A 26,748-nucleotide genomic window follows, 5' to 3' on the forward strand; every position below is an offset into this window, starting at 1 on the left:
GATGTGAAAATATAGTGTCTTCTATTAAGCCAGACATTTAACAGAAACTTGCAAAAACGTAACATGATGCCATTCATCTCACAAAGATAGTTATTTTTCCTTTAAAGAATGTTATTTATATTAACATGCAATAAGTTTATTATTTTTAACAAATTTTTTAGATTTGTTTTAATTTCACAACTGAGAAAAATTTATAATTTATATTAACAATATAACCTACATCAAGTTCTTTTAAGTCCTCAATAATTTTTAAGAATGTAACAGGGTTCTGAGACCAAAAGGTTTGAAAAATGCTGCAACAGAGCACAATCAAAACCAAAAGTTGATTCTTTGAAAAGACTTAAAAAGCCCATAAAAAACATCTGGCAAGAGTGATCAAAAATATTTTAAAGCAGAAGTCACAAATAATGACATTAAAAAGAAAATTATCACTACAGATAGTGTTGACATTAGGAAAATAAGATTATTTCAAGAGCTTTTACTTTATTTTCATGCTAATTAATGTTCAAATTTATTAAAATGCTAAAAACCACAACTTATCAAAACAGGCAATTTATAAAATATAGAAATTGTCCTATAACAATTAAATAAATAAGTAAATAAAAACTTCCTTGCAAAGAAAACTTCAGATTCAGATGGCTTTTCTAAAGAATTGTACCAATCATTTAACAAAGAAATAGAAATATTATATAAATTCTCTGGATAAGAAAAAGAAAATTCTCCAGCTCCTTTTATAAAGCTAGCATAACCTCAAAATAAAAACCAGATGAAGGCATTATAAGAAAAGAAAATTACAGGTCAATCACACTCACGAACAAAGACGCAAAAATCCTAAACAAAATTTTAACGAACTGAATATAGCAATTTCTTTAAAAACGCCATGACCAAGTGGGTCATCAACAAGTAGGTTAATTACAAGAATGCAAGATTGACTGAGCATTAAAAGTATATCAGTATATTTTACCACATTAACAGATTAAAGAAGAAAAAGTCTTATAATCATCTCATTCGATGCAATAAAAGTACTTGATAAAATTTAACATCCATTCAAGACATAAATTTTTACTTAGCACACCAGAAACAGAAAGGAGCTTCCTTAATCTGACAAAAGTTATCTACGAAACACTACAGCAAACATCATACTTAATGGTCAAACAGTGAAAGCTTTCCCTTTGAGATCAGGAACAAGACAAGGACGTCTTCTATCACCACTTCTATTCAGGAATGTAATGGAGGTCATAGCCAGAGAAGCAAGGCAAGAAAAAGAAATAAAAGGTGTAAGGATTGACAAGAAAGAAACAAAACTGATTATTCACAAACGATATGATCATGAATACAGAAAACTGAAAGCATCTACAGAAAAACTTAGAAGAGTTGAACAACAATGTGAGATTCAAATTAATTGCATTTCCATGTAAACAGCAAACGCAGCTAGAAAATAAAACTTAGAAGACAAAGATTCGATTTAAAGTGGCCTCAAAAAATATAAAGTATTAAGTATCTAGCAATAAGCCCAATGAGAGATGTGCAAATCATCTACAGGGAAAAATCATAAAACTTCATTGACAGACATTAAAGAACTAAATACATGAAAATATATGCAATGCTCACGATTTGGAAGACTCAATTTTGTAAAGATATCAAGTCTTCCCAAATTGATTTACAGTCAAGGTAATCTGAATGAAAATCCCTACAGGATTACGTATATGTGTATATAACTTGACATACTGATGTTTAAGTGTATATGGATATGCAAAGAACCAACAGCCAAGATATTCTTGAAAAAAAAAAAAGGAGTAAGATTAAGTATGACAAGAGAGTGGAATTCATAAAAACAGACCAAGGAAACGATATAAACAGATCAGACACAGACCCCCATATATATGGACACCTGATACAACATAGATTGCATGACAAAATATCTTGTTTTTCCAAGAAATAATGATGGGACAAAAAACTATCCAATGGAAACAAATGAAACTGAACCTATTCCTCACATTATTCACGAAAATAAGTTCTACCTAGCTGGTAGTCAAGTTGATGACAACTGCCACATGAAGAACTATTTCTACTTCAAAACTAAATATACTGATTAAAATATCCCCAGGGGGATGTATCTTAGGGACAAGCATCTTATTGTTAGTGGTAGTTTTGGTACCATTACATTGTTATATGTTTTATATAAAGTAGCATAAAGCAAATCACAAAAACAAAGAAGCTATGAAATACTTGAGTCACGTCAGAGGGACACAGGAGCCAAATGAAGAGGCTTCCATTGATCAGAGAAACAAAATTCCAGCATAACAAAGAATGACTGCAAGGGATTTAAACATTAAACATCCAAAAATGTATTAAATTCAGATAATAAAAACAAAAATATTAAAATGGTAACCTACACAGGTTGCTAGAGACCAACTCATTCTGAAAATTGATAAAAGGACAGAATCAAGCATTTATCATGACTTTCCTATGGGGACTCTCTAGTTTCGGGATAACCAAATATTTAATGAAAGGAAGTTTATCTTTTTAAAATAATTACAGCTAATAAATGCAAGAGGGATTATAGAATTAGAAATTCACCATTCTGTGATCCCAAAGTGAAATACAGGTTCTGGTCCACAAGCATCAATGACCATTAAAACCATTAAGTGATAGGTAGACAGGGAACTTTATAATGTACTGATCAGGCTGGTATCAAGTATACCCATTGATCAATCTTAACATTACTAAAAATGGAACAACCAAACATATTCTTCCTGATCTGATATTATGGGAAATACAAAGCACCACCAACAAAATACTCTTATCAAAAATCTAAACCTCACTAATTAAGTCTCTCTAATTACCAGTTTACATGAAATAAGAGAAACAAAGGAACACATTAAAGGACCATGAGAATACAATTAGCCAAATCCAGAATGTTAAAAATTCTACACAACATATGACCCAGTTCCTTTAACAAATAAATGAAGATTTAAAAAGATAAAATGATACAGATTAAAAGAGACTAAGACACATATCAACCAATGCACTACATGTACCTTGTTTGGATTCTGAGGCAAACAACTATTAAAAAATTTAGAGTTTTTAATCGCTTCTCGGCCTTTTGGCTAAGATCAAGTGTAAAACATTTAGGTTTGTTTTAGATAACGGATAAAAATTGAAAATAGATTGAATATTATAAGACAGAGAGAAATTATGGTTAACTTAGTTGGGTATGAGAATAGTCCTGTCTGATAGAGATGCATATGGAAATATTGTATTTACTGGTCAAACTGTAAGATGTCTGGGACTTGCTGTGAAATACTTCAGATTAACAAATTACTTGTGCAATTAAAAATTAAAATAGGTAGGTAGGTAAACAGGTAAATGAATATAACCTTCTCAGGGACAGAATCAATTTTAGGTGAATTCAAATTAAATATAAAAGCAAAACAAAGCTTTTAGATAACATAGAATACTTTCATGTTCTCAGAGTAAAGCAGGATTTACTAAACAAAACTTAAAAATCATTCAACAAAAATGTGCCATACCATATGTAACTATAAAGATTGTCTACTTCACATGATTTTAAAGGTACTTACTGCTGGTAAAAGAGACTGCATATTTTGATTAGAATCTGCTATTGTAGCAAGGTATACCAAGTTTGTGTGCAACATCTGCTGATACCTATTAAAACAAAACAAATATCAGTATTAAAAAATAATTTTCTTCCTACCTAAGTACAAACAGCACCGTAATCATTTCTAAAGTTTCATTAAAAATTTGTTACCTGAACATCAATAGCACTTCAATTTTTCCTACACTGCAAAAGTTCCAAATAATAAATATTTAAATATAATGAGCTCAGAGATCTTACCATGTATGCTAGTGTTATAATTTTTTATATGCATATATATTTCAATCCACAAACCAATACTACGAGGCAGGAGCTCTTTTCTCCATTTTACAGATGAGAAACTAATGTTTAGAGAGGTTGATAACTTGTACATGATTGCATAGCTAGCAGACGGAATAACTGACATATGTAATAGGCCCATACTAGTACACTGAGTTTTTTTAAAAAGAACTAAATAAAGGAATCCAGTGAAATGTGCTTATTCCAGCTGGGCACAGTGGCTCACACCTGTAATCCCAGCCCTTTAGGAGCCCGAGGTGGGCTGATCACTTGAGGTCAGGAGTTCAAGACCAGCCTGGCCAACACGGTGAAACCCCGTCTCTACTAAAAATACAAAAATTAGCTGAGCATGGTGGCACACGCCTGTAATTCCAGCTACTCAGGAGGCTGAGGCAGGAGAATTGCCTGCACCCAGGAGGCAGAGGTTGCAGTGAGCCGAGATCATGCCACTGCACTCCAGCCTGGGCAACAGAGTGAGACTCCATCTCAAAAAGAAAAAAAAGAAATATGCTTATCCCTTTCCTTTTGCCATTTTCATTTTGCTAAAAACCTCAAACCCAAGTACAGTCAATATGTTCTGCTAAAATGTAGGAAAGGGGGTGGGAACCACACCTTTTTTTCCTTTTCACTACTGTAGCAATGACCAACAATTTATGCCCACTGTGTTTATACTACCCATCTATCAGGACACAGCATATAGAGAAGGCAATGAATAGGCAATCTCCAACTACAGAAAAAAAAGAGATATGCTAAAACAAAAGATGGAGGAAATGTTATAACACCAACAACACTCAAGATTAACTTTAAGAAAATAAAGCAAATTCATTATCAGCACTATGTGGTTAAACATGCTTATTGTAATCTTACCTATGAATTAGTTTAGCTAAGCTTCTCTTCACAATTTTAACAAATTAACTGACAAAGCCATATTAAAATTAGCAGTGATCCAATCACTAGTGTTTTGTCTCAGTGCAGCCATACAAGCCCCATGAGTACAAACTTAAAACCTGCATCAAATTGCTAGGCTTTCTTAAAATTTCATTTACTAAAAATGCTAAATACAAATTAAAATAATAAAAATAAGTTTATTCAGCTAAAGTGCTCTAATTCAGATTCCAAATTAATTCATTTTCTAAAACAGACACCATAAAAGGAATCCAAGTTTCTCTTTTGTTCGTTTTTGGTTTTGTCTGTTTTTTTGTTTTTGGTTTTTTTTTTTTATTATTATTATACTTTAAGTTTTAGGAGACAAGGTCTCACTCTGTCACCCAGGCTGGAGCATGCAGTGGCGTAATCATGGCTCACTGCAGCCTTGACCTCCTGGGCTCAAGCAATCCTCCCACCTCAGCCTCCCAAGTAGCCGGGCCCACAGGCACATGCCACCACACAGTGCTAAATTTTGTATTTTTAATAGACAGGGTTTCACCATGTTGCCCAGGCTGCTCTCAAACTCCTGAGCTCAAGCAATCAGCCAGCCTCAGACTCTCAAAGTGCTGGGATTACAGGCGTGAGCCACTGCACCCAGCCAAATCCTAGCATATTCTTTGCTACTTTTTTTCCTGTTACAAACAACAGGTTTCACAGCTTTTTTTTTTTTTTTTTTTCATAAGAAAGGAAAAAACACTATTTCTTGCTGACCTTAAAATAACGCTTTCACAAACAAGGCCATGCTTTTAATGCTTTGCCTCACATGGACGCTATGTTGCCCAATCAGACATGATACATCTTTGATAGTGAACTTTACATTAAATGGACAAAGTAATAATTATATTGTACTGAATTATACATAATGGTTAATTGTGTTGTTGAAATTATTCAAGCAGCACTAACAGGGACCACTAGCTGGAACTATTTCATTATTCTGTAGAGATCTAGGAAGGAACTTAAAATATAGTGTTCCATATCTTGCCATTTTTTAAAAAACCAACAAGCCATTTTTAATTAGAACACATAACCTGTTTCAGTCTAGGCCTTCAAGTTTTCCTTTGCTTGAGTATTAGTATGGTTGCATGAGATGAGATTTGCTGAGGACCACTGACCAAACCATACTAACAGACATGGTTTATTCATGACCCTTTAAGAAAAAATTTTAGTATCATGCTGATTAGTACTTGACAAAGCCAGTGTGAAACTACTATTACATCTAATCTGCCACACTCTTAAGGTCTCTTATGTAAAATAATGGAGTTAAAGCAGGACACTGAAGTTGCCTACAGTTTTAAAATCTATAAACCCAGCATCTTTTATGAAGTAGTTTCATTTTAAGACATTTGCCCAACCTTCTCTCAACTGTCAAATCTTTTCAATTTTTAATTGTGAAATAATTTTAAACTTACAGAAAAGTTTCAATAGCAAAAAGTCTTGTATATTTTTTCTACCAGATTCTCTAATGATTAGCATTTTACCACATTTTTCCTATCATCTCTAAATACACACACACATACATATACACTCACTTTTTTCCAAAACCATTTGTGAGTCAGTAATACATTACTTCTAATACTTCAGTACTGGCTTTCCCAAACAAGGCTTTTCCCAAAACAAGGCTATTCCCTTATATAACAGGACAACCATCATGCGGAAATTAACATTGATATATCATTACTATTTAATCCACAGAACTCATTCAAATTTCTCCAATTGCCCTAATACCTCCAAGTCATTTTCCCTCTTATAAGCAGGTAGGTAAAAATGAAAAATTTTAATTGGCCTTTTCTAACTTCAGTATGTTTATTTTCTGTAAAATTGCATTATTTTATAGCATTCATCAAATAAGCATATTCTTTTCTTTTCTTTTCTTTTGAGACAGAATCTCACTGTCAGCTAGGCTGGAGTGCAGTGGCGCGATCTCGGCTCACTTGTAATCTCCACCTCCCAGGTTCAAGTGATTCTCCTGCCTCAGCCTCCCAAGCAGTTGGGATTACAGGTATCCACCACCACGTCCAGCCAATTTTTGTACTTTTAGTAGAGACGGGGTTTCACCATGTTGGCCAGGCTGGTCTTGAACTCCTGATCTCAGGTGATCTGCCTGCCTCGGCCTCTCAAAGTGCTGGGATTACAGGCGTGAGTCACCACACTCAGCCCAATTAAACATATTCTAAGATGATTCAAGGTTTAAAGATGAACATTAACAAAAAAGTAGTAAATACTCATTTTATAACTTTGTATATAGGTCACCTAAAAAGCAATCAGCAAATACTCTAGGAGAATCTGGACTCAGCTGACAATACTGAAATGATAATAAAAATGATATTAAATATATTTTCCTCAGAAACTTTGAACATTTTTATTCTATATATAGTTACGTTTCTCACTGAAACAGTTTACTTTCTTAATGTTTTATTCCTAAAACAGTATATGTTGGGCCGGGCACAGTGGCTCACACCTGTAATCCCAGCACTTTGGGAGGCTGAGGCAGGAGGATCGCTTAAGCCCAGGAGTTCAAGACAAGCCTGGGCAACAAAGTGAGACCCTATCTCTACAAAAAAGTGAAAAATTAGCTGGGCATGGTGGCACGCACCTGTAGTCCCAGCTACTTAGGAGGCTAAGGTGGGAGGATCACTTGAGAACAGGAGGTTGAGGCTGCAGTGAGCCATTATCATACCACTTGCACTCCAGCCTGGGCAAAGGAGTGAGATTATGTCTTGAAAAACAAATTAAAAAAAAGAGTATATGTTGATATGAAGAAAAAAAGGAGTATATAAGTTAAGGGCTGTTATAAAATATATTTAGTATTTTATTTTTGATGATGGTACTGTCTTGGTAAATATGACAAATATTCTCAAATACCCATGATTATTAACCTATTAAAAGAGACAGTTCACCTCCCACAGAGGCCACTAAGAGTAACTCATCAATTACTTTGAATAAAATGGACACTATATTTGTTGACGTAATTACAAAATTAAGCTGGAAGTAATTTCATTTTATAAAATAAACCTTACCTAGAGGCTATATTTATTAGACAATGGGAATACACTTTATAGAATAAAAGTTATCTTCCAAACTACAGATTTAAACAACTCTTTTAAATTATGATGAATGATCGACACTAATTTTTTTTGCTGTTTGAGATTTATGCAACTCTGGAATAGGCTGGACTCACCCTAAAATGCAAAAAATAAGAACTGATTTAAGCAAACGTAGGTTGATTTAGAAAATGCTCAAATTAAACACCACAGTGAATCAGTAACACATTCTCACATGTGTTACCAGAATTTAAAGGAAGAGGGTCCAGGCATATGGGCTCCACAAGTGATTCAGCCCACTGACTCACGAGTGTAATATTTGAATTTGTGTGTGTCTGCAGATAGTGTTGATAAAGCAACATACACAAAGGTACTACCACTGAAAAGTCTTTGGGTAGTAAGAATATGGTATTCATTCTCTTATTTTTACATAGTTTTGTTTTCTAATTTGCACATACTGCTTTCATAAAATACATAGTTATTTTTAATTTAAAAAGAAAACAGTTTCAGGCAAAGTTATCGCATCTTAAGGAGTTGTTAAATTAAAATTGGAGTATCAATTCCAAGATGGCTGTCATGTATTAACGTTTCTCTTTATTTTCCTTTTGCTTCTCCTACAATGAGAAACAAGAACACCCGTTAAAGTCGAGAGGAGGAGTTGTTTTTCTCTTTATTCACAAACCAATACTGACAACTTGAGAAAGAAAGAATATCTGAAGAACAAAAGAATGAAATTAAATCCACCAAAAAGGGCAGAATTTAAGATTCTCCCTAAGTCAATTTAAGCCCTATTTGCTTAAATTGTTCACCAAGTATATGTGAGAAAATGAGGTCTAATCCAATATGTAGAGAATGAGGGAAATGACCATATATATATACTTGAAAAAGTTGAAAATTTTGCTGACTCAGTTGGTTCTAGACCTAAACATACACTATCCGTGACATATACTACCCTTGGCTCTACGTGGAGTTCTTAAAAACCAAAGGTAAAAATAATTTCAGTTATTCATCACTTAACAATGGGGATACATTCTGAGAAATGTGTTGTTAGGTGATTTCATAGTTGTTGTGCAAACGTCATCAAGAGTACTTACACAAACCTAGATGGTATAGCTTACTACATAGGCTATATAGTATAGCTTATTGCTCCTAGGCTACAAACCTGAAAAGCCTTTTACTGTACTGAATACTGTTGGCTGTACTGTACTGAATGGTATTCGTTTATCTACAATTATCCAAATAGAAAAGGTGCAGTAGGAAGATGGTATTATAATCTTATGGGTATTATAGTAGAAATACGGTATTATAATCTTTCGGTCTATTGTTGACCAAAAGAGCATTAGGTAGCACATGATTGTATTCTAATGAGTGCCTCTAAGCTTTAACATTCCATGGCTGACTTGAGGAATTGATCTCCTTACTATCCACAGTTAAACCAAAGAAGTAGATCAGCTATTTAATTTTTTAAAGAACATTCTCAAAATATATGGACAAGATTCATCTAAGCAATAATATATGTAATGGAAACAATCGTATAAAATGCAAAACATACAAAAGATTGAACAGTAAGATAACCTAGCACTCAGATCTTAGTTTCTAAACATCATTCTCCAAAAAAAGAACCAGGGCTTGGAGAAACGGGTGACTACCAACCTGCAAAGGAAAAAAAAACAGGATGAGCCTAGAACATTTTGTGGTATAAGAAAATAAGAAAATGCTCAAAAAATAATGAAGACATATCAAAAAGCCAGCCTGAGGGGCTCCCACTGGCCAGATCTGGAAGAATTAAAGAAAATAAATAATAAAGTAAGAGACTATAACCTAGAGAATACAGTAATAATGTTTTAAGTCCATTTAGAGATAAATAAGTGAATGAAAGAATGAAGGAATAGGAGAAGAACAAATTTCTTCCTCACAGTAGGACTTAAGTAAAAGTAAAAGGAATGATAGATTTAGTCATCATTTGGTAACCACTTAAAGTGATAACTATTTTAGGCAAAAATCATTGGCTTTTTAGTGGATGCTAAAATTAGTGTGTTGAAGTTATGATGAGAAACAATGTAAATGTGCCTCAAGGTATTAGATACATATGAATTACAAGAAATAACAACTTTATGGTGAACAAACCATAAAGTTATGATACCACCTTAGTTCAGATACCACCTTAACTAAGTCATCAAAGTTATCACCAATATTGGGACAAACTACTAACATATGGCTACTGAGGATGCACTGTGAAGGACACAATATCATGTCAGTGGTACTCCTGCTAAAAGTGTATAGTGTGAATTTAATCATGGGAAACACCAGTCAAATCCTAAATGAGGGACATTCCACAAAACTACTGGTCTATACTATTCAATAATGTCAAAATCATGGAATATTTTTAAAAGACCCCCCAGATTAAAGTATACTTAAGAGACAAGACAAATACAACACCAGATCCTGCACTGGACCCTGCACCAGAAAATAAGCACTAATAGGACAACTGGCAAAATTCAAAAAAGCCCTAAATATTAGATAATAGTATTGCATTCTTGATTTTAACAATTATACTCTGGTAATTTAAGAATATGTGCTTGTTTTTAGGAAATACACACTGAGGTTATTAAAAGTAAGAGGGATTCATATCTGCAATTACTCTCAAATGTTTCTGAAAAACAATATGGGGGAGAAATGAATAAAAAAGCAAGTGGGCTATGTTATCGTTTGAAAAACTTCAGTGCAGCGCATACAGGAATTCTTTGTACTATCTTTGAAACATTTTTGTAAGTGTGAAATTATTTCAAAACAAAAAGGCTTTTTGTTTTTTCTTGTTGTTGGTGTTAAGCAGAAACAGATATCACTGTTGCCCAGGCTGTTCTCAAACTCATGTCGTCAAAGCAATCCTCCCACCTCAGCCTCCCAAAGTGCTGGGATTTCAGGCATGAACCATCGTGCCTGGCCAAAACAAAAAGTTCTTTAAAACACCACTTTTCAGCAACTGGATGTGCAAAAATATTTTAAAGATGTCTAATATCCACTGCTCACAGTGGTAGCTGAAAGCTAGGACTCTAAAAACCTGGCTGGGAGAAAGCAAACCAATACAATCTTTTTGCTGGCTAATTTGGCAACTTAGTATGGTCTTCAACCCAGTAATTCCATTTCTAAAACTGAACCTACATAAATATTAAAAACAACAATATCTATAAACGTGTATGCATAAATATGAACGCATATATGTACATACACAGAAAAATGTTTGGAAGGATACATAGTAAAGCATTAGAAGCAGTTACCCCTATGGAAGGGAAGGAGATAAGACAGTGGCATGTAAAAGGTGACCTTATCTCCACAAACTTATACTTTATAATTTTTTTTTTTTTACAATAACCATATCTGACTTTTTACATTTAAAAATACTTTTAAACAAAGGGGAAAAAGTAATGGAAATTTGGAATTAAATAGAGGGTAAATCAAACGACAGCAAGAGACCAATACAATGTGAAAACCAAACAAAGCAAGGGCCAAGGTTGGTGGGAATTATCTGCCTGAGAATACACCAGTGAGGTCTCTAGGAAAAACAGATGCGTCCCAAAACAAGGGTGAGAATAAAATAGTCAGCCCTCAGTATCCACAGATTCCACATCCTTTAACCAACCATGCACTGAAAATATTCTGGGAAAAAAAAAAAAAAATGGATGGTTGTTACTGAACATGCAGGCTTTTCTCTTATTATTCCCTAAACAATATAGTATAACAAGTATTTAGAGTATTTACATTGTATTAGGTATTATGAGCAATCTAGAGATTATTTAAAGTTTACAGGAGGACGTGAGTAGGTGATATGCAAATCCTACACCATTTTATATCAGCGACACGGGCATCTGGGACTTTGGTATCCATGGGGAGTTCTGGAATCGATTCACCATGGATACCAAGGGTCAACTGTATTTTACAGCTGTGTTGACCAATATAGCAGCCACTACACACAGTAAAATATGGCTAATCCAAAATGAGATGTGTTATTGAAGCAAGATACACAATAGGTTTTCAAGATGTAGAACAACAAAGAAAAGAATGCAATATATCTCAATATATTTATGTTAATTGTATATTGAAATGATACTATTTTGGAAATAATAGGTTAAATGTATTATTAATACTAATGTCATCTGCTTTTTACTCGTTTACTGTGTCTAGTAGAAAATTTAAAATCACACATGTGGCCTGCATTTATATTTCTAATGGACAGTGCTGTTCTATTCTAAATATTTTTGATAATATATTCAACTTATTCTACCACATCAGATTCTATTAGGGCATATTATTTACTTCAGATACGTCACTTCAAAGTAAGAAAGTTTGGCCCTTATGAATGACAATCAATTCTCTATTTATTAGATATAAGCTTTGTTTTCTCCACTACATACATGGATGCAACTCAATACCCTATATAAATGAAGATCTAACTTTTCCACAGATCAGACTATACATATATTTAAGTCATTATTGTATAATGTGCAGGGTAAGAAGTATAAGAAACGAAGTGATACCCAATCTCCTCCCAAAGTTTTCTTTTATAAATTAACAAGTCATACAAAAGCTTGTACACAAATGTTCATAGCAGTATTATTCAAAATTAGTCAAAAGTACAAACAACACAAATGGCCATCACCGATAGATAAATGTGGTACAGCTGCATAATGGAAAAAAATACTTGCCAGTAAAAAGGAATGAGGTACTGAAACATGGTTCAACATGGATGAACCTCGGAAGTATTACACTAAGTGAAAAATGTGAGTCAAAACTGACCACATAGTATATCAATCCATTTATATGAAATGTCACAACAGGCAAATTCACACAGAGAGTAGATTAGTGGTTGTCACGGGGTGAGGGGTGGGGGATAGTGACTGCCAAAGGATACCCAGTTTCTTTTGGGGATGTTAAAAATGCTGTAAAACTGACTAATACCAGCACAACTCTATGAATATACTGAAAAACGTTGAATTATACACATTAAAATAGGTGAATTGTATGGTATGTAAATTATATCTCAATAAAGCTGTTAGTAAAAAGTAAAAAATTAACCAATACAAAAAACTGAATTAAAAAAAAAAGTTTCTTATCAATCTTACTGAGAACACTCTGAGGTCTTTCCTTTATTCTGAGAGTCCATTATACACTGAATAAGATGGTTATTGTCATCCAACATCTGAAACAGAATTAGAAAAGGTTTAGCATAAAACTAGTGCATTAAGTAAAATAAAAACTAGAAAATTCAGAAAGGGAGGGCATTAGTAAATACTACTTGTACAAGAACTCTAAAGCTTATCCCTTAACAAAATACTGTCCCCCCTCAAACAATCATTACTATCATAAATCATTAAGCAAACATGGAAACATAAAAAAAACAAAATTTCCTTAAAATGACTTTCTGTTAATGTTGCTATCCGCTGTTACAAAGTATTTTAAAATTCATTTTAATAACAAATATAATTTAAAGCAAGATTAGTGTATCAGCAGCTCTCTTGCATAAAATTTCATCACGTACTGTTTCAATCTCTTGTAAAAATATGCCATGCACAGTTCATATGGACAATCTTTTCAATAACTGAGTTTTTTCCCTTCAGATTTCTAAAAATGTTTCATCTATACAGAAATTGAATCCCCTTGTGTCTTTTTAATATATATGACAGCTCACCACAAAAAAATCTTACTTTTACACCTTTGGAATGATATCGTGTTTAATCAATAATGTTTTAATATTCCAATTATTCTCCCTCTGGATAAACAAGCCCAGAAGGGAAAATCTGAATTCTTTTATATCAACATTTAATTACCTCTGCTATCTGTAATAGAAGCTTTAGCCAATTAAGACTAAAAGTTAAGAGTCCGAGTTGGCTTTTCATCATTCTAATGCTTTGGAGCAGTAAAGAAAAAATTCTGTCCTTCTCCAGAATGAAATAAATACATGAAAACTTCAGCCCAGGAGTCTTGATGAGGTAGCTGGTTAGTTTCCAAGTTTTATAACAGAATGGTTTTGTGACTCTCCAATTATGAGATAATAATTAAACATAATAATTTCTATGCATGTATATTTGTTACAGACTTTATGAGTTTACTTCATAATTATGCTGTCTCAAAAGTTTTAAGAGGAAAAACATACCGATTTATCATTCTATCATCTTTTAACATTCAAAGCAATCTTGGCTTTGAGGGTTAAATAATTCATCTAAGTAAAGTGGAGCTGAAGAAAGAGTACTGATTGTAGCAATTAAAAGGCCAGTTAGTTTCAGTGCCAGTTTTGCCATTCTGGGCAAGTCACTTAAGTTTTCACGGGCTGATTCAGCTGTAAGATCAAGGGACTCAGGAGATGCTCCTCCAGAACCTGCCCCACCCTACCAGGATTCAAAAGTATTCAAAAGTATTAGCACAATACCATAATCACGCGACCTAAATAAAAGGAACATCCATTTAACATTAACTGTCACTTTTTTCTGCACGTGAATCATAATCTTCACTTACTGGGGGAAAAAAAACCACTAACATGATCTGTTAATAAATGCAGTTATTTCTTAAATAGAATCATTGGATGACCAAAAAAAGTCCTTAAAACGCACGAATCCAGTCCTCAACCTAACGATTTCGCAGCTTATTATCTCCAGTATATTCCTCAAACTGTTGAACTTCACCATTAAAATATCTGTCTCACATCTAATATCAATCTCTCCCATTGTAGAATAAGGCAATTAATTTGGAACCCATTTTTCTGTTCAGTTGAGAATGGAAAATAATTGATCAGCATCCTCCGAATTAATCATTATCCATGATAAATATCTTCAAACTTATGTAACAGAAACTACAGAAAAAAAGAAAAACTCTGGACTTTCCCTGTGTACAAAAATAAAAAAGGTGAGCCCTCCAGAAACGCAGTTTTGCGTGAGTGTGTACTTGGAGCTGTTTGCCAGGCTGCAGACTTAACTCAGAGCACTATATGAAAGCACTGCATTTCCAGGCACTGCCAAGCCCGTTTGTTCATAAAATAAAGCAACAGTTGGGCAAATGTCAAAAGCCACACTACGATGAACCTGACAGTAAACAGAAACCGATTAGCATAATCAACGTGGTCTGAGTGGTACTAAAACTTGACCTTTTTTTCTATTTTGATCTTTGCTACACAGCATAAAACAAAACAAAAATATTTAAAGTAAACTGCTAAATACAGCAGCAACTTTAGAAAGTCTAGGACAGTAAAATTTAGAATGCTGCCTTGCTTGTAGGCAACAAGGGGTAGAGGACAATAAAGAACCTTTGTGTTCCGACTGGCAGTAACACAGCAGCGACTGCAGCAGCTCTATCCTTTAAAAAGGAGGCAGCTCCCTGTGTCTTTATCACGACTTATATTAACTGGTCACGACAGTCTCCACCATTAGATTGTAAGCTCCAGGAAGGCAGGGACCATGACTCACCACAGTAGCCTCAGCGCCTAAAATAGGCGCTCGATAAATATTTGCTGCAGAATAAATGAATAGGCGGCGATGCAGAAGGGAAGAAGAGGCTCTGGGGATAACCCCAGAGTCCATGGGGACCTTCCCTGCCCGCTCCTCAAACTCTACTAAGGTTCCCTCCAGCGTTCCCCAAGCCCTCCTGAGTGCTCCCAAACTCGGCTGAGTTTGCAGGGCGGCGACCAGCGATCCGACTTCCCCTCCGCCTGCCGAGACCCGCGGTGGGGTCCGCACGAAGCAGCCGGGGCGCGCGGGGCGGGGCGACGCCAAAGTAACTCCGGGGCAACGCGCGGGGCCGCCGGTCCGACACACGCCCTTCCCTGCGCGGCCGCCGCCGGGCGCACGCGCCCCGCAGCCCGAACACCGCCCCATCCCTAGAGAAATCAGGCGGCGGCTGTTTGGGCTTTTGTGTCTGTAGAAAAGCGCGCAAATACGCGAAAGACTTCGAGAAAAACCGGTTCACCCTCTTCCGCCACCCACTCAAGCACAGCCGGCACTCCGGGTTCCCACACACGGCTGATTCCCAGCAGGCCCGCCTCCGCCTCGGCCCCTGGCCCGGCCCAGTCGACTCTGGGCCCGGCCCTTCCTCCGCGTCTGTCTCTCCCAGAGGCGGGAAGGGCCTGGCATCCCCAACCCCGCGCGGTTTCACCTTCTGAATCGCAGCGGGAGTGATCTCCCCCTTGCCTCGCTGCCTCGGGGCTGCGAAAGCCACAGACATGTTGCCGCCGTCACCACTATCGTCAAGTCCCGAGCGCTCCGGGTGAACGGCAAACTGGGGAAGAGACGCCGGCCTCTCGGGCTGAACCACCTCGGGAATGCGGGGAGGGGGGATGCTCCGGGGCCAAGCGGACGGGCGGCGGGGCAAGCCTGAAGGAGGCACTCTGGCCCAGGGACGTCTCGCTTCTGCGCACTCTGGGGGACCCCCTAGCCCCGGCCGAACTTTCTTGACCGTCCTCGCATCCCCCGACCTCTCCTTATGGGCACCCCCTGGCCCTTTGCGCTAATGGTAGAGTCGCGCCCTAGTCCTCCCTCCGCTTCAGCGATTCAGGAAATGGTCCCGCCGCCGCGGGAGAGGGAGAGGCTGGGGCAGCCCCTGTCACAGGAAATGCGAGCAGCCCAAGCCGGCCCGCCCCCTTCGCGCCGTTGCAACTTGCCTCCCTCTCCGGCCCTCTGAAGCGTCTCCCCGACTGTGTTGCAGAGCGTGCCCTGGACCTAGTTCAGTTTTTCCAACTTCATCCTTACTTACGCCTCCTGGCAAGAAGTGGCCGCCCCGAGTTGTCCGGGCAGCCCGGAGAGGGGAGGAAGGTCAAGACTCGGCAGTTCGTGCAAATCCGTGGAGCATCTGCCGAGATAGGGCAGAGGTGGAAGGACAAGGTGAACGCGGATTCGCTGGTGTAAATGGCTCGTGGTTTAAATGGCTCGGCTACGCCCCAAATGCGCACCTCCGAGTCCACGGTCTCGCACGCACGCACAAAGTCGTGCCTAACAATTGGAAAGTAACCCTGGCCCGAAACCGGGACACCAAGGTTGTGTCCAGTGCTCAGGGGCAATCGGCCAGCTTGGCTGGAGCGGACAGAGAAGAGCTTGCCTCTTGGGACAAACCCTTAGCAGGAAAGTGGGTCGATTTCGTCTGACTTGGCTTTTTGGAATTAAGTTGTGAAACAGGGCATCCTCACTCTCTGTTTTTTAAGAGAGTACTTACTTAGTGCCTTGTAAATTAGGCCCAAGCTGCCAGGCTTTAAGTCAGTGTAAGGGAAAAAGGCAAAGTTTTCAAATTATGGAAGGAACACGGACAAATGTGGATTTTGTGTTGCCGTGGGGTTTTAAAGTATTCTGTAAATTTAGACTTCCATATAACACAAAGGGAAAGTTTATATAAAGTGTTACCCAACGTTAATGAATAATAAAAATAAATATTTCCATTTTTTATATAAATTGGAAAAATAAAGAAAAAATACATTATTTTAAAAATTTAATCACTTGAGGCCAGGAGTTTGAGACCAGCCTGGGCAACAAAGTGAGACCTCTGTCTCTACAAGAATTTTAAAAATTGGCTGGGTGTGGTGGTGTGTACCTGTAGTTTCAGCTACTAAGGAGGCTGAGGTGGAAGAATCACTTGAGCCCAGGGGGTGGAGACTGCAGTAAGCCATGACTGCCCCACCACACTCCACCCTGGGTGACACAGCAAGACCCTGTCTCAAAAAAAAAAAAAAAAGAAAAAGAAAAATTATGTATCAAATAAATGCTTTTCACAAAAATGTCAAGAGTTTCATTGATTAAATCTGGATACATTGTTTGTTAGGCTTTATACTGGAAACCTAGGGTACAATTGTGAATAAGCTGGACATGAAACCTCCTCTCAAGGAGCTTATACACTAATGGGACTAACAGACCAGAAACAAACAAATATGTATATATGCAAAGTCCCAAGAAAAACTAGCCAAAAAAAAAGGGGGGGAACTAACAGAATGACAGGGAAACCTGTATGAGTTAGTGTGAAAAGTCTTCCCGATTATATTTAAACTGCGACCTAAAGGATAAAGACTCAAGCTGTCATAAGAATAAAGGGAAGAAAGTTTATGCTCCTATTGACAGCAATTACTCTTAAAAATTTAATTGTTGTCTTTCACTATTCTAAGCCTCGAAGAAAACACTCTGGTATAGCTGGACTTAAGGTAATCACACCAAATTGGAAAAGTTCTGTCAAATTTGGAAACCAATACTTGTCTACCACTATCACTGCGCACTCAACACCTAGCATGCAGAGTCATGTCTCAATGCTTGACACAAAAGTACCTTAGTACTTAGTAGCTAAGAACAGTATTTCAATAGGAAACATGAATCGTAAATAGTCCTACTGCTCCGGTTCTGTGCATTTGGCAGATAGCACTGAAACTTCAAAGGGCAACATGAACCAATAGGAAAACTTGTCTAATTTCCATATCCCAGCAAAAAAATAAGTAGTCCAAGGGGGCTTCTATTCCAGGGAGGCACCCGGAGATAGTTACCTTCTTTATTTAAATTACAGCTTCCCAAAGGTGAGAAAGGGAAATCCACTGAAAACAGGTTACAGGTTGGCCTGAGGTGTTTATTTCTTCAGAGTAGCAGGGTAGGGCCTAGAGCACCCGTAGTCTGCAGGCATGGATAGCCACAGTCTTTTCTGTGATACCATGTATGCCATAAAGATACCATTATTTTCTGTGTCTGATCACATGAAATCAGTTGAAAAGCATTGTTCTATAAGTCCAGCCAGAAATACAAATGATCTCCTTGAGAGAGGATACTTAAAAAGAACTACTTCACCCTCAAGCTTCCTTGCTAAAACCCAATCAATCCAATCAGTTAGCCTGACCTGGAAAAATAGAAAATTCGGAAAGAGGAAAGATTTAGACTGAAGCCTGGAAGATCTTTCTTAAAATTTTGGGGCATTTGTAATTTAAGAGTCCTGAGCTAGGGAATACTTAGGGGAACATAATAAGTCCCATCTCACCTGACCACTAGTTTTAAGAGGAATCCCAAGGTAGACTGAGTGGCAGCAGAGTTGGTAGAAGGAGGAGAATAAACAGTCCCTAGCATTTAGTTATGGAAGAAAAGGAGAACAAATATGGGAAGTTGGCCTAAGACTGGGAAAGGACTCTAAGGACTTAAAGGTAAGCTATTCAGGCAACCATCTCCCCAACCAAAAAAATCAGTCCCACTATTTAAACTGCTCTTGAATGAGAGACATCTAAAGAAGGAATCCAACTCACATAACCAAGAGGTAGAAGGAGTTTGGAATAATCCTAAATTGAAGAACATATACAGTGGGTCAGAATAAGAAAAATAATCTGTATGAACAGTTCTTGATTACTCACACTAATGCATATGAAGTAGGCAGATTTAACAAAGATTAAAAAAATAAAATTGTTCATGTTTGATTTTTTGTTTCAATTTTTAAACTGTTTTATATAAATTTGTACTCCTTAAAATACACCCCCTCCCCCATACACACGCACACATATATATTTGAGGCAGGGTCTCACTTTGTCACCCAGGTTGGAGTGTAGCACAATTTCAGCTCATTGCAGCCTCGACTTCCCAGGCTGCAACGATCCTCTCACCTCAGCCTCCCGAGTAGCTGGGACTACAGGCATGCACCGCCATGCCTGGGTAATTTTTGTATTTTTTGATAGAGACAGGGTTTCACCATTTTTTTCAGGCTGTTCTCGAACTCCTTTATTCCTGGTCTCGATCCACCCACCTTGGCCTCCCAAAGTGCTAGGAGAACAGACATGAGCTACCACACCTGACCGTGTATTCCTTAAATATATTTTTATGAATTGACAAAGTGAAGTGCTCCTGTAATATGTTCAATATTTAGTGAAACTATATAATCATGGCATTAAAAATTATCTTAATCCACAAAAAATATGTACTAATAGGTAACTAAAATAATTTTGCTTTCATACAAGCATTTCTTTAATATGTATTGTTTTAGAATTAATAGAGTATCTGCACTACCAAATGTGCTGATATTTTAAGCCCCTGAGCTGTCATAAATTCTTAGAATACATTGAGAAGGCATAGACCAAGCCTGTCTGCTCATAATTGGGCTCAGAGCAAAACCCCTCAGGTAATATCTTTCAAAATATTTCTGTTCACAGTCCCTGTGGCATTTGATGAGTCAATTTGAGTTGTGGCTCCCACAGATTTCAAGACTGTAAAGAAAGAAGCATACATCTATATATTTATATAATCATTCAGGCAAGAACAAATCACCTTTCCCAATTCTCCATAAAGGACTTTTATTTTTGATACTATGGAAGATTTCATTCAAAGTAGACTATAACAAAGCCTGTTGGAGGTATTTTCATCTCTTCTTATAGTACCAAATATAGAATTAATTAAGTATGAACTGAATCAATTATATTTTTGGGTTTAATGATATAGAAAAGTATTGCTTTAAAAAAAAATTAGTTCCTATGGAAAGCTTTCACTCTTTGTGAAAGATGCATAGATTTGGAGTTCCCAATTCTTCTACCCATGGCATAATACTGGACAGGTCATTTCTGTATCTCACTGGACTTCCTGAAAAACAGCTACCATATCTAAGAAGCTATTACAAATAATGTTTTTTTATTTAGCATTTATTATGCACTAGCCTCTGTGCCTTACATTAGATCCTTTAATTAAATGATTACCTTCCATTAGATCTTTTAAGACTGTCTCAATTTTAACATATAAAATGTGTAAAAATAAATGGGATATTGTAAATTACTAAACAAGGACAAGATTTGCAATGTAATAATATAATAAGGAAAAATGGACATTTTAGGACTATAATCCAAAGTACTTGATAGGGCAGTCTATCCTTGGGAAATCTGCTGACCTTAAATATCACATGTTCTTTTTTCACATTTAGCATGTTCCGTGCCCTTGGGCATGATATGCAGTTATTCTGCACTTAGTAAAAGAATATTACTGTTCTTGAACTATTTCACAATTTATAGAGAGGATTATAATATACTATCTGTTAACTGATTTCGCTATGAATTCGTGTAGTAGGCAGAATAATTTCATCACCTTAAAAATGACGACCTCCTAATCCCGAACCTGTGATTATGTTAGGTTCCATGGCAAAGTGGAATTAACGTTTTAGATGGAATTAAGATGGTTAATCAACTGACTTTGAGATACTGTGATTAATGTGGATTATCCAGATGAGCCCAATGAAATCATAAGTGTCCTTAAATGGGAATCTGTGAGGCTGAAGAGTCAGAATTAGAGAGAGGGTTTCTTGAGAGAAAGATTAAATCGGCCATTCCTGGCTTTGCTGACACCGTGACTTTAGCCCAGTGAGGCCTATTTCAGACATGTGACCTCCAAAACTATGAGATTAATAAATATGTGTTGTTTTAAACCACTAAATTTGTCATAATTTGTTAGATGAGCAATAGGAAGCCAATACAATGTTGTTTTCCAATATAACATTTATGTTTGAATTAGACATTATGCAGTAAAAATTGATAAATTATTAAATATATTACAAAATATGGTGTCTTAAACTAACCTAACAATTATATTTGTTATATGTTTTCCTTAAAAGAAAAATAATATAATATTGTGGAGATTATACCCTATAGAGATAAAACTCATGCTAAAGCCAGTACAAAACATAGAGGAAAATAAAACTGCACTGTTGGGTACAATTTTATTTATAAGTACACTATAATAAGTTCAATATGCACATTGCAAACCCAGGAACAGTGGTTCTCAAACTCTATGGTCTCAGAAATACTTTGCATCCTTAAAAATTATCATGTGCCTCAAAGCCCTTTTGTTTAGCTGGGTAATATCTCTTAATATTTACCTAATTAAAAATTAAAACTTGGAAACTTTTAAACAGAAGCAGAGACTCCATTAGCTGTCAGGGCAATGAGATCATCACACATCATGTAGACTCTGGAAAAACTATTGTACACTCATAAGAGAAAATGAATTTTAAAAGACAAAAAACCTCTATTGTCATTACAAAAATATTTTTAACCCCTTGGACCTCTAAAAGGATACAAAGGACCTCCAGGGACCCCAACATGATACTTCCTAGCATCAATAAACTTTAAAATAATCATATTTACAAACAAAACTGGTATAACTATTAAGTCAATAAGGAAGATAAAACAGAATACTAAGAAGTATTCAAATAACTCAAGAAAGGATAGGAAAAAAACTTTTATGAAACAAATACAGAAAAAGTAAGATAATAGATTTCAAGCCAAGCTATTGATATACTAAAAATAAATAGTCAAAAGACTCCAGTTAAAAGGCAGACATGGCTGGGCACAGTGGCGCATGCCTGTAATCCCAGCACTTTGGGAGGCTGAGGTGGGTGGATCACGAAGTCCAGGGATGAGACCATCCTGGCCAACACGGTGAAACCCCATCTCTACTAAAAATACAAAAAATTAGCCACGTGTGGTGGCATGCGCCTATAGTCCCAGCTACTCGGGAGGCTGAGGCAGGAGAATAGCTTGAACCTGGGAGGCAGAGGTTGCAGTGAGCAGAGATCACACCACTGCAGTCCAACCTGGGTGACAGAGCGAGGCTCCGTCTCAAAAAAAAAACAGACAGACATTGGGAGAAGCACTTCTGATACTGGTGGAGGGTCTTGACTAGGAGTTGTCCAGGTTCTTGTCATGTTGAACAAAGAATTGAACAAAATGCACAAACAAAGCAATGAAAGAATGAAACAACAAAAGCACAGATTTATTGAAGTGAAAATACACTCTACAGAGTGGGAGCAGGCTTGGGCAAGCAGCTTAAGAGCCCTGGTTGCAAATCTTCTGGGGTTTAAATACCCTTTAGAGGTTTCCTATAGGTTACACCCTATGTAAATGAAGACTTGACTCATGATCAATCAGAGGCTGAAGTGACGGTTCAGCTTCTGACCAATCAGAGGCTGAAGTGAAGTTACACCCTATTGCAAATGAAGACTTGGCCTGTGACCAATCAGAGGCTGAAGACTCCCTGTTTCTAAACCCTATTCTCCTGCCTCACTTCCTAAATGGTGAAGTTAGAACTTTGCCTCAGTAAATCCAATCCTCCATAAAACAACAGGAAAATGGGGGAAAAAAGGTCTTTATAAACTTTTGCAGATATCCTAAATTAACCAAAGTCTTGCAAAGGCTAGTGTATATCTAAGAAAATGGCTGAATCTCAGTAAGAATAGTGAGCTTTGTAACTCTTTAACTTGCCCTATACTCATCCATCTCTCCCAAGTTCCATGGCATACTTGAAAACCAGCAGACTCACAACCATGGTACTTGTAAAAATCAGCGGTATACCAGTCACTGGAGGGGGCAGAACAGTTTTGGAATTAGCAACAGCAAAGCTGCATCCCCAGAGATCTGTCACTAGTTGACCTGTCAGGCAGGTCTCTGACAAAACTAGATTCATAGGACATGTCTTTACTTGACCTAAGAATATACAGTGGCAATTGCTTAACATTGCAGCTGCCTGAGACAGAGATCCCATTTGGAGTAAACAAGAGACTGGTCCAAAAACTGAAAAAAAGGCCAGGTGCGGTGACTCACGCCTATAATCCCAGCACTTCGGGAGGACAAGGTGGGATGACTGCTTGAGCGCGGGAGTTCAAGACCAGCCTGGGCAACAGAGTGAGACCTTATCTCTACTAAAAATAAAAAATAAAATTAGCTGGGCATGGGGGCATGTGCCTGTAGTCCCAGCTACTCAGGAGCCTAAGGCTTCTTGAGCCCAGGTGATCAAAGCTGCAGTGAGCTAGGATTGCACCACTGCACTCCAGCCTGAGCAACAGAGCAAGACCTTGTCTCAAAAAAATAATAATAAGTTAAAAAAAACTGAAAAGGAAAATTAAGGAAATGAGATGTACACAGGAGACTTGCTTTGAAAAGCTCTGTCATATTCTTGGAGCTGTAAAAGGCCACATGCATATTCAGAATTGCACACATACCCAGGTACAACCTGCAAAGGCCCTAATCTCTCATTTTTGTTTGACCCTGAGGATCTGAGAAAGCAGGAAGTTAAAATGAAAGCAGAGTTTTTAACTGATGGAGAATTGAAATTATGCCCCAACATATACATAAAGCCCTGGCAAAGAGAGAGAGATACATTGGTTCAAGGCATTTAAAAAGAAGTCTTGACCCACACATTACCTGATAACTAGCTAATGAAGTAGAAATTTCATATAGACTTTAGATAATTATCACAGCAAAGTCCTAATAGAAGAGCAACAACAAATGATGGAAAGGGAAGACTACGAGTTGCCATATTAATGGTACCATGAAAATGTACACTTGTCAACAAAAAAATTGTCAGGCAAAAAAATCAGTAAAGTGTGGCTTGTAAACAAGGGGAAAAAGCAATCAATAGAAACTGCCCCTGAGGAAGCCCAGATATTAGACTTGCTATACAAAGGCTTTAAATCACCCATTGTAAATATATTCAAAGAACTAAAAAAAATGATGTTTCAAGAATTAAAGAAACTTTTCTCCTACTTCCTGGCTGCCTAAGGATCGACTGCCATCACAAACAAAAGAGTAAACTATTTCAATGAGGAAGTTCATGACCTACCAACTACTTCAGAGGAAACAAATGGGCATCAGTGTCCTTCACCCTGGGAAAGCAACAGTACCTAAGACAGAAATTTGGGGGAAACTAGCCAAAATGTACAATACCACACTGGATGTCATCTTTGAATTTGGATTCAGAACCTATTTTAGTGGTGGCAAGACAACTGGCTTTGGCATGATTTTATAATTCCTTGGATTATGCAAAGAAAAATGAACTCAAATATAGACTTACAAGACATGGCCTGTATGAGAAGAAAAAGACCTTAAGAAAACACCAAAAGAAATGCAAGAACAGAAGGAAGAAAGTCAGGTGGACTGCAAAGGCCAATGGTGCCAGCAAAAAGTGAGCTAGAGATTGGGTAACAGTAGGAGTATGGATTCTGCAATGACTAATGACTTTATCTGTGCTGACTGCATAGATTTTTCACAAAAGGATTAATAAACTGAAAGAAACTTAAGAATTAAAGAAAAATATGAAAACAATGTTTCTCACCCCCAAAAATATTAAGATAAATATTATTAAAAACCACAAAAAACAAAAAAATTATTGAAATGCACAAAATCTGAAATAAAAAATTCACGAGAAAGGCTCAAAAGCAGATTAGAACTAGAAGAAAAAAAAATCAGTAAACTGCAGATATGTCAAATGAGATTGTATCTAGAAGAAAAAAAAATCAGTAAACTGCAGATATGTCAAATGAGATTGTATAGTGTGAGAAACAGAAAAAATAATTAGGAAAAAGTTAACTTCATTTAGCCAGGGATGCAAGTATGGTTCAACATACATGAGTCAATAAAGGTGATATATCACATTAACAGAACAAAGACAAAAACCATATTATCATTTCAATAAATACTAAAAAAGCATGTGATAAAATTCAACATCCCTTCCTTCATGAAAAAAAAAAAAAACCAACAAACTGGGTATAGAAGAAACATACCTGAAAACAATAAAGGCCATATATGACCAACCTGCAGCTAACATCATACTAAACAGGGAAAAATTGAAAGCCTTTCCTCTACAATCTGGAAAAAGACAAGGATGTCCACTTTCACTACTCCTATTCAACAGAGTACTGGAAACCCTAGCCAGAGCAGTTACGCAAGAGAAAGAAAGACAGGGCATCCAAATTGGAAAGGAAAAAGTCAAATTATACTTGTTTGCAGAATCATGATTTTATATTTAGAAACATATAAGATCGAATACAATAAAGTCGCAGGATACAAAATCAACATACAAAAAAGCAGCATTTATATATGCAGTGAACAATCTGAAAAAGAAATCAAGAAAACAATCCCATTCACAATAGCTACCAAACAAAACAAAATACAAGAATAAATTTAAGCAAAGAAGTAAAAAATGTCTACAAAGAAAACTGTAAAACACTGATGAAAGAAATTAAAGAAAACACCAAAAAATGAAAAGATATTCCATGCTAATGAATTAGAAGAATTAATATTGTCAAAATGTCCATACTACCCAAAATGATCTATAGATTCAATGCAATCCCCATTAAAATACCAGTGACATTCTTTACAGAAATAGAAAAAAAACTGTATGAAACCACAAAAAGATCCTTAATACTCAAAGCAATCTTAAGCTTTGAAAGAAAAGAAAGAAAACCAAAGAAAGAAACCAAAAGAAAGAAACCAAAAGAAAGAAACCAAAGAAAGAAAACCAAAGCAGGAGGCATCCCACTATCTGACTTCAAAATATACTATTAATACAAAATATATTATTAATACTATTAATACAAAATATACTATTAATACAAAGCTATAGTAGCCAAAACAACATGGTACTAACATAAAAAGAGACATGGTACTAACATAAAAACAGATGCATAGACCGATGGAACAGAATAGAGAAGCCAGAAATAAATCCACATATTTACAGTGAACTCATTTTCAACAAAGGTGCCAAAAACATACATTGGGAAAAGGACATTATCTTCAATAAAAGGTGCTAGGAAAATGGGATAACCACATGCAAAATGAAACTAGACCCCAATCTCTCACCATATACAAAGTCAAATCAAAATGGATTAAAGAGTTAAATGTAAGACATGAAACTACTAGAAGAAAACATTGGGGAACGCTTCAGAACACTGATATGGGCAAGATTTTTTTTTAAATTTTTTTTTTTTTTTTTTTTTTTGAGACAGAGTCTTGCTCTGTTGCCCAGGCTGCATTGCAGTGGCATGATCTCACCTCACTGCAACCTCCGCCTCCCAGGTTCAAGCAATTCTCCTGCCTCAGCCTCCCAAGTACCTGGGATTACTGGTGCGTGCACCACCACGCCC

General features: G+C 36.7%; 1 protein-coding gene and 1 pseudogene across 5 annotated transcripts in view; one reads left to right on the top strand and one right to left on the bottom strand.

The window, feature by feature from the left end:
* The window catches only part of SS18 (SS18 subunit of BAF chromatin remodeling complex), a 75,038-nt gene extending 58,260 nt beyond the window's left edge, over nucleotides 1-16,778 (bottom strand). Inside the window, exons 1-3 of one of the 5 annotated variants that reach the window (XM_024235780.3) lie at nucleotides 16,511-16,778; nucleotides 12,987-13,063; nucleotides 3,585-3,669 (exon numbers count right to left, since the gene is read on the bottom strand). In XM_024235780.3, the coding sequence (XP_024091548.1) occupies nucleotides 3,585-3,669; nucleotides 12,987-13,063 (162 nt within the window). In that variant the 5' untranslated portion in view covers nucleotides 16,511-16,778. 5 annotated transcript variants of the gene reach the window in all.
* A 7,647-nt stretch (nucleotides 16,779-24,425) lies between these two features.
* Nucleotides 24,426-24,792, top strand: LOC100449941 (small ribosomal subunit protein eS24-like; annotated as a pseudogene).
* The last annotated feature ends 1,956 nt before the right edge of the window (nucleotides 24,793-26,748 follow it).

Source organism: Pongo abelii, chromosome 17 (assembly GCF_028885655.2).
Source record: "Pongo abelii isolate AG06213 chromosome 17, NHGRI_mPonAbe1-v2.0_pri, whole genome shotgun sequence".
Classification (NCBI taxonomy): Eukaryota; Metazoa; Chordata; class Mammalia; order Primates; family Hominidae; genus Pongo; species Pongo abelii.